This window comes from Amblyraja radiata, chromosome 14 (genome assembly GCF_010909765.2).
Source record: "Amblyraja radiata isolate CabotCenter1 chromosome 14, sAmbRad1.1.pri, whole genome shotgun sequence".
Lineage (NCBI taxonomy): Eukaryota > Metazoa > Chordata > Chondrichthyes > Rajiformes > Rajidae > Amblyraja > Amblyraja radiata.
Window position 1 is genome coordinate 15,878,587 of NC_045969.1, and position 11,590 is coordinate 15,890,176.

At 47.9% G+C, this 11,590-nt stretch overlaps 1 protein-coding gene across 1 annotated transcript; it reads right to left on the reverse strand.

Moving 5' to 3' along the window:
- Nucleotides 1-747: 747 nt before the first annotated feature.
- LOC116980418 (uncharacterized protein C3orf38-like) lies at nucleotides 748-10,981 on the reverse strand. Its single transcript, XM_033032600.1, has 3 exons — nucleotides 10,796-10,981; nucleotides 3,729-3,916; nucleotides 748-1,970 (listed from the first exon to the last, which is right to left on the reverse strand). Exons 1-3 carry the CDS (start codon nucleotides 10,956-10,958, stop codon nucleotides 1,356-1,358), a joined length of 966 nt encoding a protein of 321 aa, XP_032888491.1. The 5' UTR covers nucleotides 10,959-10,981; the 3' UTR covers nucleotides 748-1,355.
- Nucleotides 10,982-11,590: the final 609 nt, after the last annotated feature.

Here is an 11,590-nt window from a genome sequence, read left to right on the forward strand (position 1 = left end):
GCAGGAAGATTGTTCCCGATGTTGGGGAAGTCCAGAACAAGGGGTCACAGTTTAAGGATAAGGGGGAAATCATTTAGGACCGAGATGAGAAGAACATTTTTCACACAGAGAGTGGTGAATCTGTGGAATTCTCTGCCACAGAAGGTAGTTGAGGCCAGTTCATTGGCTACATTTAAGAGGGAGTTAGATGTGGCCCTTGTGACTAAAGGGATCAGGGGGTATGGAGAGAAGGCAGGTACAGGATACTGAGTTGGATGATCAGCCATGATCATATTGAATGGCGGTGCAGGCTCGAAGGGCCGAATGGCCTACTCCTGCACCTAATTTCTATCGTTCTATGTAATCACCCATTTGCACTGATCCTACAATTATTCCATGTGCCCTCAATTTCATCATCTTCCCCCGATTGTACCACTCACGTACAACCCAGGGACAATTTGCAGTGGCCAATTAACTATTCATTCCGCACTGCTCACTTTCTCACACTAATTTACAATACATTCAGTAAAATGATAGGCATAATGGTGTTTTCAGCGTATTGTTGTCTGGAAAATAATTTTGACCACTAATCAGTGCAAAGCATGCAAAATCTGTTTCCAGCTGTTTTCTAAACAGAATGTAGTCATAGGTGGTTTATCTTTGCATTTGGAGGAGAATAAGGAATAGCAAATAAATAATATATGGCACCATGTGTGAATGTAGATTACGGCTCCTGCAAATTATATAATTGAAAGTGCTCAATGATACTGTCAGTGACCAATTTGGTTTTATTTTTATCTTCGTGTACGCCGACATTTCACAGAAATCATTAAAAAAAAATAATATTCATTTTCCATGGTAGATTCACTGTCTGCAATTGTGTTTATGATTGAAGCATGTTAACCATCAATAGTTCCATTTCCAAAAAGAAGTTTATTAACAAACAGAGCTTCCAGCAAAGAAAATGTTGAAAAATGTATTTAATAATCTCACTGGTGCAATTTGTGTTGTTGGTCGTCAAGACACAAACTGAAGAAATTGTGTTTTTTATAGTGGTTATTATCTTTAACACCAGTCCATCGGTAACAAGATGGTATTAGACCAAATAGCATTCTTTCTTTGTTAAGAAAAAAGACACACGCTCACTAAGGATTTTTGGCAAGGTTACCTATCCGACTAGTACATTGCATTAGCAACAAGTTCAGCATTTTGCGTGTTTTAAATTGTTTTTTTGGAGAACCATTAGTTACATCTAAGCGCGAATTGCAGTACAGGTGGCATTGCAATACATTGTCTTGCCATCCAGTGTATGCTTAAAGCCTCAATGCAAGTTCATAAAGCAGTTCTTCACTACGGTCTAACAGATCATCATAGCCTCAATCATAAACTCCCACTGCGTTCTCTTCAAAGACTTGCAGTAGCTCATTGGATTCATATTTGATGATGGGTGGCTGCGATGCCTCATTCGACTGAAGAGACGATGACATTGCACCTTGCCCAGTGATCTTGAGATGAATAAGTTTCATCTTCCAATTATTCTCGTTACTTGGACAGCGGATGAGACCAAAGATCTGCTCAAAAACTCCAAGGCAGACTGCATCCCTGTGAATTGTGCCAGCTACTGCAATAATAACTAATCCATGAGGTGAATGGATGCACTTTAGTCCATCGCCAGTCAGGTTGGGATTTAGGAATAGATGCTCGTCCTTTGTCAGTGCTAATAAACGGAGGCTGACCAGAACCGCACCAGTGTACTCCTCCAACTGCTGCTCTAAAGTTCGGTATGAAAACTTAAGTTTGGCATCTTCCCAAAAGTGCTGTGGACCCCACTCTGATGACCGTTCTTGTAGCAAAGGATTCTGGGAGTTCAGAAGTTGATAAAACCACTTGCAAAACTGTAGCCCCATTGCCTGGTAATCACCCTTGTGATTTATAGCTAGGTCAATTACTGGTGCATCATTTCCTGATGTGCTTGCATGAACATCAGTTTCCTAATAAAAAGAAAATATTAGTATGTTTATCTGTGGCTGTTAATTTATCATGCCTGAGTAAACAAAACAATGCTCACATTTACAAATTCTGTACAATACCTATTGCACGGTTAAAATTAACATTCGTAATCATAAGGGCTTACTTTGCATCTGATTTAGGTATCAATATTTCATGCTTGTTCCTTACACAGGCACAGCAAATACAGTCCTAGGCTTAAAACTGCTTCTTCCTAGTATTTGCTGAAGACAAAAAGCTCAAACCATGCCAATTTTAATCTTCTGTAATCAACGGGCTAATGCTGACGAAGGCCAACACTTTTTCACCCAGTCTCAAATGGAGTACCAAATTGAAATATATAGGAGAGATATTTCATTTAACAATCTACTAAGTTTTCTCTTTTTAATACAGTTACTGAAAATATATCTATTGCAGCTTCAGAGGTAAGTGAGATACTAAATAGTATGTTAACTTAGAGCTAGTGAATAATATGGAATACACCTCTTACTGGCTTTTAACAGTCACAGAGCATGGAGACAGATTTAGACTTCAGAGATACAGCATGGCGACAGGCCCTTTGGCCCACCGAGTCCACTCCGACTAGCGATTACCCCGTACATTAGCTTGATCCTTCAAACTTACAAAAAATTTTACAGAAACCAATTAACCTACAAACTTAAACGTGTTTGGAGGAAAACTTAGTGTGTTGGAGGAAAACGGAACACCCAGAGAAAACCCATGCGGTCACAGGGAGAACGTACAAGGCGCTGTAAGGCAGCAACTCTCCCACTGCACCACTGTGCTGCCCTAAGTATTTCATTCCACCGACTCCATGCCTAACCCAACCATCCATTTACTTTTTGTGTGTATCCATTTACACTAATCGTACAGTAATCCCCTTTCTTTAAATCAACCCCATTCTCATCAATTCCCCCCCCCCCCCCATCATTCACTTACACACTAGCGGCAATTTACAGAGGCCAATTAACTATCAATCTTTATTTATTTGGGACATGAAAGGATGCTGGAACACATGGAGCAAACCCATATGGTCGCCGGGAAGGTGCAAACCCCACATACACAGCAAGAGGTCAGGATTGAAACTGGTACTCTGGTGCCGTGAGGTAGCAGCTCTACTAGCTGCAGCACTGTTCTGCCCAGTCCATGCCTAGGAGCTTAGGTTCGTGCATTCTTACTCTGCTGTTCAACTAATTTAGGCTTATTCACTATCCTTTTAAAATAACATTCTTACTGTCACTGAAACTCACTGAAAGTGAGGGACAGAAAATAAATCCTCATTGAATTTAAAAAGTATGTAGATGGCAACTGTAGGTAATGCAATCTACAAGGCTCAGAATTGAGAATTAGTTTAGTTTAGTTTGGAGATACAGCTGGGAAACAGGACCTTTGGCCCACCGAGTCAGCGCCGACCAATGATCCTCACACTCTAACGTTATACTACACACATTAGAGACAATTTACAATTTTACAGAAGCCAATTAACCTATAAACCTGTACGTCTTTGTAGCATGGGAGGAAAGTGGAACACCCAGAGAAAACCCACTCTGTCGAGGGGAGAACCTACAAACTCCGCACAGACAGCACCTGTAGTCGGAATCAGACCTGGGTCTCTGGCGGTGGAAGACAGAAACTCTACCGCTACGTCACTATGCTGCCCAAATTCTATGATTGCTGTCAATTGATATTATTGTATAGAGGTAGGCATGTTTTATGATGAAACCCACATTTAAATTAAATACCTGGTTAGCAGCAGTGTCCTCCCTCCAATAGTCAATAATTCTCTGAATCAATTGATATTTCTCTGCATGGATAGGGATCACAATGCTATGTTTTGCTAGGTACTGAAACAGTATGTCACGGTGTAACTTCTTCCTCTTGAGCAGCTCCTCAGCACTCTGGCTATAGCTTAGTATTGCATTCATGGCTTCTGCAGGAGAAATAAAGCAACGGTGAAGTAAGATAATAAGGAAACACAAACAATAGTCACAACATTTTGTTTTCAGCTCAGCAATTACATCTATGGAAACTTTCTGCACTGCACTAATTGCTCATTCTCATTGCTATACTTCAAAGTAAGCATGCAGATACAGCAGGCAGTGAAGAAAGCAAATGGCATGTTGGCCTTCATGGGATTTTAGTACAGGAGCAAGGATGTCCTACTTCATGCCCTGGTGAGACCACATCTATTGTGTGCAGCTTTGCTCTCCTAATTTGAGGACATTCTTGCAATTGAGGAATGCAGCGTGGGTTCAATATTCATACCACTGGGCATCCCTCCCCACCCAAGTCGCACCAGGTCCCGTTCTCACCTAGCAAGTAGCTAACAATGGCCTGTATCCTTTATTATCATTACTTTTTTACATATCTTTTGTTCGATATCTCTCTATGTCACCGTCTATATCTCTTGTTTTCCTTTCCCCTGACTAGACTGAAGAAGGGTCTTGACCCGAAACGACACCCATTCCTTCTCTCCAGAGACGCAGCCTGTCCCGCTGAGTTACTCCAGCATTTTGCATCTATCTTCGGTTTAAACCAGCATCTGCAGTTCCTCCCTGCACATCATGTCAAGACCAACTCTTATCAGCCTGCATTATCCATATCATTCCAAATACTAACATATCCATGTACCTATCCTAAAGTCTCTTAAATATCGCTATAGTATCTACGAGAAAACTGATACCTTGTGAGGAAAAATGCCCCATTGAACCATTAACTTTGCATCTATTCCTCACTCTGTTCTTTCCCAGTAGAGAGCAATCATGGATTAAAATCATATGTTTTATCAAGTCACTTGTTTATAATATTTTTTATCAAATCACTTATTATAATTTGTACCTAATGTAATTCTCAATTCATCCCCAACAAGAGGTCACATTTGCATTTAAATCTTAAATTAATGTGATTCAACATATTTGAAAATAGAAATAAAAGGAGACGCACAAAACTGAAAACGAAAACCTGTCCAGGGGAAATATTTGAAACAAGCAACAGTTTCATTATAATTGAAGGTGTCAAAGACCAGCCTAACCTCGATCAGCTACTTACTGGAGTTTTCACTTCTACACTTTGAAATGTAAATGGTGGAACATTTAAAGCTTGAAACAAATTTACATTTATAAAACAAAACACAAAATGCTGGAGAGCCCAAAACGTCGGGCAGCTTTTCTGGAAGGAATGGACAGATGACGTTTCAGGTCAAAACCCGTTACATTTATAAAGTATCATTCATAGAAACATAGAATATAGGTGCAGGAGGAGGCCATTCGGCCCTTCGAGCCAGCACCGCCATTCATTGATCATGGTTGATCGTCCCCAATCAATAACCCATGCCTGCCTTCTCCCCATATCCCTCGATTCCACTAGCCCCTAGAGCTCTATCTAACTCTCTTAAATCCATCCAGTGATTTGGCCTCCACTGCCCCCTGTGGCAGGGAATTCCAAAAGTTTTTTCTCACCTCAGTCTTAAATGGCCTCCCCTTTATTCTAAGACTGTGGCCCCTGGTTCTGGACTCGCCCAACATTGGGAACATTTTTCCCTCATCTAGCTTGTCCAGTCCTTTTGTAATTTCATATGTTTCTATAAGACCTCCCCTCATCCTTCTAAACTCCAGTGAATACAAGCCTAGTCTTATCAATCAAAGGTTCAAAGGTTGCTTTATTGTCACATACACCTAGGTGTAGTGAAATTCTTTTTGCCAATGCAGCACATAAAAAAGAATACAAACATAGCAATAATAAATAGCTTCAACATAAAAACATCCCCCCACAATGGTTCCCATTATGGGGGAAGGCACAAAGTCCAGTCCCATCCCCAATGTTCACCCATAGTCGGGCCTATTGAGGCCTCCACAGTTGCCTCTACGGAGGCCCGATGTTCCAGGCCGTTCTCGCCGGGTGATGGTGTTCCGGCGTCGGGAGAGTCCTCTCAGCGGCTTGGGAACCCTGGAACGGCCGCCTCCCTACTCGAGACCGTGGCTTCCGGAGCCGACAAGGCCGCGCCGAATGGAGCTCAACTGGCGATCTCGTCGCGAGATCCCAGGCTCCCGATGTAAGTTCAGCGCCGCCGCCCGCAGCTCCGCGATGTTTTTAACGCCGGTCCCAGCTCACCGGAGTTCCAGCGCGGCGACTCAGGCAAGGCACCGCCCGCCCCGCAATGGCGCTCCAGCGCTGCACCGCCGTCCTCACACCCGCAGCTCTGCCGCCGCCGATGCCGCCGCCGCCTCCGATGCCGCCGCCGCCGATGCCGAGGCTCCGGGCGGTCCCTTCGCTCCTCGGACCCGCAGCTCTGCAGCCGCCGCCGATGCCCCGGGCGGTCCCCTCAGGAAACGCCGCTCCAGGCCCGCTGGTAGGCCGCGAGGACGGGTCGAAAGTGCAGCCAGGAGAAAAGCTGCATCTCCGACCAGGTAGGGACCCTGAAAATTAGTTTCCCCCTTCCCCCCCCCCCTCCCCCACACATAAAAATGCTAGAACTCCTCAAAAAACAAAACACTAAACTAACTAAAAATAAGAAAAAATATGAAAAAACAGACAGCTGCAGGCTAGGCAGCCATACCCCCTACAGGTCGGCGCCCACAATCTTTCCTCATATGACAATCCCGCCATCCCAGGGATCAATCTCGTGAACCTACGCTGTACTGCCTCAATCACAAGGTTGTCCTTCCTCAAATTAGGAGACCAAAACTGTACACAATACTCCAGATGTGGTCTTACCAGAGCCCTATACAACTGTAGAAGAACCTCTTTGCTCCTATACTGAAATCCTCTTGTTATGGATTCAGAACATGCCGAAAGACTTTATAGTCAAACATGTGCTTTTCAAAGTACTGTCACAATTGTGCCATAGGAAAAGAGACCTGCTAATTGCACAGTGAGATTCCATATACAGCAATGGTCATAGATAAAAAAAGACACAAAGTGCTGGACTAACTCAGCGGATCAGGCAGCATCCCTGGAGAACATGGATAGGTGACATTTCAGGTCGGAACCCTTCTCCAGGCTGAATGTGGGGAAGGAGAAATCTGGAAAAAAGGAGGAGCAGAACAAAGCACAGCCGGTAATAGGTGAAGTGTTCAAGAAGGAACTGCAGATGCTGGAAGATCGAAGGTACACAAAATTGCTGGAGAAACTCAGCGGGTGCAGCAGCATCTATGGAGCGAAGGAAATAGGCGACGTTTCGGGCCGAAACCCTTCTTCAGACTGATGGGGGGTGGGGGGGAGAAGGAAGGAAAAGGGGAGGAGGAGGAGCCCGAGGGCGGGCGGATGGGAGGGTGGGAGGAGACAGCTAGAGGGTTGAGGAAGGGGAGGAGACAGCAAGGACTAGCAAAATTGGGAGAATTCAATGTTAATGCCATCCGGACGCAAGGTCCCCAGACGGAATATGAGGTGCTGTTCCTCCAATTTCCGCTGTTGCTCACTCTGGCAATGGAGGAGACCCAGGACAGAGAGGTCGGATTGGGAATGGGAGGGGGAGTTGAAGTGCTGAGCCACCGGGAGGTCAGGTTGGTTATTGCGGACTGAGCGGAGGTGTTCGGCGAAACGATCGCCCAACCTCCGCTTAGTCTCCCCGATGTAAATCAGCTGACATCTAGAGCAGCGGATGCAGTAGTTGAGGTTGGAGGAGATACAGGTGAACCTTTGTCGCACCTGGAACGACTGCTTAGGTCCTTGAATGGAGTCGAGGGGGGAGGTGAAGGGACAGGTGTTGCATTTCTTGCGGTTGCAACGGAAAGTGCCCGGGGAGGGGGTGGTGCGGGAGGGAAGGGAAGGGAAGAATTGACGAGGGAGTTGCGGAGGGAGCGGTCTTTGCGGAAGGCAGACATGGGGGGAGATGGGAAGATGTGGCGAGTGGTGGTGTCACGTTGGAGGTGGCGGAAATGGCGGAGGATTATGTGTTGTATTTGACGGCTGGTGGGGTGAAAGGTGAGGACCAGAGGGACTCTGCCCTTGTTGCGAGTGCGGGGATGGGGAGAGAGAGCAGTGTTACGGGGTATGGATGAGACCCTGGTGTGAGCTTCATCTATGGTGGCGGAGGGGAATCCCCGTTCCCTGAAGAACGAGGACATTTCCGATGCCCTGGTATGGAATGTCTCATCCTGGGAACAGATGCGGCGTGGGCGGAGGAATTGGGAGTAGGGGATGGAGTCTTTACAGGGGGCAGGGTGGGAAGACGTGTAGTCCAGATAGCCATGTGAGTCAGTGGGTTTGTAATGTATGGCGGTCAGGAGTCTGTCCCCTGCGATGGAGATGGTGAGGTCAAGGAATGGTAGGGAAGTGTCGGAAATGGTCCAGGTGTATTGGAGTGCCGGATGGAAGTTTGGTGGTGAAGTGGATGAAGTCAGTCAGTTGTGTGTAGGTGCAGGAGGTGGCCCCAAAGCAGTCGTCAATGTAACGGAGGTAGAGGTCGGGGATGGGGCCCTGGTACGTCTCGAACAAGGATTGTTCAACGTACCCGACAAAGAGGCAGGCGTAGCTGGGGCCCATGCATGTGCCCATAGCTACGCCTTGTGTTTAGAGGAAATGGGAGGAGTCAAATGTAAAGTTGTTGAGGGTGAGGACCAACTCCGCTAAGCGGAGGAGAGTGTCAGTGGCTGGGTATAGGTTGCTCCTCTGGTCGAGGAAGAACCGGAGGGCACCGAGGCCATCCTGGTGGGGGATGGAGGTGTAGAGTGACCGGACATCCATGGTGAAGATGAGGGGGTGAGGGCCCAGAGAGTGGAATGCGTGGAGGCGGCGGAGAGTGTCTGAGGTGTCTAGAATAGGTAATAGGTGAACATGGGTTTTGATGGGCAGATAGTTGGACAAGGCCACCTGACCCACTGAGTTACTCCAGCAATTTGAACTTTTTTTGTAAACCGGCATCTGTATTTGCATCAGTCAAAAGAAGAGTCTCAACCCAAAACATCGTCTATCCATGTTCTCCACAGAAACTGTCTGACCTGTTGAGTTTCTGCAACACATTGTGTCCTTTTCTGTTTTAACCACGATCTGCAGTTCCTTGTTTCTACATGGTCATTAATAAGATAGGTACGTCGAGGAGTGACACAGGCCAAACCTAACTCAGTGAAGAGTCATCACTCATCACAATGACTACTAACCTATTTTCATGGTGAAGCTCATATCCATTGTGCATCTAAATGTCACCCATTGTGCATCTAAACGTCACCCATGTCCTCAAAGTAGCAGCACAGTTTGAGAAAGATTAAGATCTACCAGGCAGCAGTGATGTCTGAGGTATTCAAGTGCTTCTGAATTCTGGACTATCTATTACGGACACCTCGATACTGGAAAAATACCGCCAATACACACTCCAGTAATACAGATAGAGCAAAGTGGAAGATACAGAGTGCAGAATATAGATGGCAGCATTGCAGCACAACTGTTCCATAGACAAAGGCCAATTACTGCAATGGGATAGAGGTGAATCAGACAGTATCCTAGCTTATGGAAGGATGCTCAAAAGCCAGATAGCAAAGGGGAAAAAGCTGTTCCCGAGTCTGGCGATGCGTGCTTTCAAGCTTCTGCACCTTCTGCTGTACAGGAGTAGGGAGAAGAAGAAATAACCTGGGTGGGACTCGTCTTTGATTGTATTGGCTGCTTTTCTGAAGCAGCATGAAGTGTAAATGGAGTCAATGGTGGGAAGTCTGGTCTGTGTGATGGACTGGGCTACAACTTCAACTCTCTTTATCGTTTTCCAATCTAGAGCCCTAGTTTTTGGGTGGGGTGGGCAGGTGTTGTTAACCAGGGATGGGGGGGTTGTTGCCAGAGATGGGTGTGGGGGAAGGATGTTTCTGGGGATATTGTTGCCAGGAGTTTGGTGGGAGGGTGTTGTTGTTATGGATACTGGGGTGCTGAAGCCAGGGGTCAGGTAGTGATGTTATTGCCAGAGGTGAGGTGGGGGGGTCTTCCCATGGATGATGAGGGGGGCGGTAGTGGTGTTACCAGGAGAGGGGTTGGGTTGGTGAAAACAGGAGTGAGGGGAAGGGGGTGTTGCTGCCTGATATGGGGTGGAAATGGGCATATTATTGCCAGTGGTGAGGGGGGAGGGGGGGGTTGTCAGGAATGGGGGGGGGGTCATGGGTGGGGTAGAGGATGTTATTTCTAGGGGTGAGGGGGTTTTGCCATGGATGGGTGGGAGGAGGGGGAGTTGCTGCCTTGGATGGGGAGATGTTGCTGGGGGTGGTGGGGTGTTATTGCCAGGAGATTTGGGGGTATTGTCTGGGATGGGGGGGATGAGGGAGGGGATGCTGGGTGACAAGGGAGGGGCTGTCAGAGAGGGGAGGGAGGGGCAGTGCCAGGGAGGGGCAGTGCCAGGGAGGGGCAGTGCCAGGGAGGGGCAGTGCCAGGGAGGGGGAGTGTCAGGGAGGGGGGAGAGAGGGGTGTGTGCCAGGGTGGGGCGAGAAAGGGGGTATAGGGGTGGGGGGGGAGAGAGGGTATCGGGGGGAGGGGAGATGAGTGTGCGTCAGGATGGGGGGGGGGGGCAGAGGGGAGGTATCCAGGGTGGGGGGAGGTCAGAGAGGGAGGTATCCAGGGAAGGGGAAGAGAGGGAGATGTCAGAGAGGGTATCAGGTTGGGGGGGAGGAGAGGGGGTTGTCAGGATGGGGGAGAGAGGAAGGATGTCAGAGGGAGGTATCAGGGTGGGGGGGAATCAGGGGGGGGAGGGTGTGCTGTTCTGCGTGTCAGGGTGGAGGAGGGTGGGGATAGCGGGGGGGTATCAGGGTGGAGGCGTATCAGGGTGGGGGGAATCAGGGGGGGGAGGGTGTGCTGTTCTGCGTGTCAGGGGGAGGAGGGTCCCGGATCCACCACCCACCCGCTTCGCTGTCGATCCGCAGCATCCTGTTGGTGACCGTGTCCGCCACCGACAGCAGCTCGCACCGGCCCAGCGCCTGCAGGATCTCCCGGCAGCCGCACCGCTCACTCTCCGACAGCAACGACATCAGGGACAGCCTCACGCCGCCATGGCTGCTCCCCATTCCCCTCCCCTCCGGGCGGCCGCCTGAACCCGGAGAAAGGTTCCGCCGTCTCCCCTGCTGCCTCTAATGCCATGTCTCATCCCCATCGCCCATTCTGTCCCTTCTCCCAGTTCCCCACCTCCCATCTGTCTCTCCAGTACATCTCCACCTCCACTGAATCACTAGCACTAACTTTCCTCCACAGTTCATCAATTGTTCTGCCCTTCTCCAACCTCTCCCTCCACTGTCCTCTACTCCCCTATCAAAAATAACTGCAAGATTTTGGTCAGGTGGGCTGAGGAATGGCTAATGGAGTTTAATGCAAATTAGTGCAACATCTTGCACTGGAAAGTCAATCCAGGGCAGGACCTTCACAGTGAATGGTGGAGCCCTGGGTAGTGTTGTAGAGCAGAGGGATCCAGGAGTACGGGTACATTGTTCCTGAAAGTGGTATCACAGATTGATAGGGTAAACATTGAAAGATAGAAAAATAGGTGCAGGAGTAGGCCATTCAGCCCTTTGAGCCAGCACCGCCATTCAATATGATCATGGCAGTACCCCGTTCCTGCTTTTTCCCCATATCCCTTAATTCCTTTAGCCCTAAGAGCTAAATCTAACTCTCTCGTGAAAACATCCAGTGGATTTGGCCTTCT

What these genes read in the sequence shown, in the direction of transcription:
- LOC116980418 (XM_033032600.1), bottom strand. Translation starts at nt 10,958, where the DNA reads ATGGGGAGCAGCCATGGCGGCGTGAGGCTGTCCCTGATGTCGTTGCTG. An exon ending in GCGGATCGACAGCGAAGCGG is followed by an intron (nt 3,917 to 10,795) that starts GTGGGTGGTGGA and finishes TTTCTCCTGCAG; the next exon opens with AAGCCATGAATGCAATACTA. An exon ending in AGGACACTGCTGCTAACCAG is followed by an intron (nt 1,971 to 3,728) that starts GTATTTAATTTA and finishes TCTTTTTATTAG; the next exon opens with GAAACTGATGTTCATGCAAG.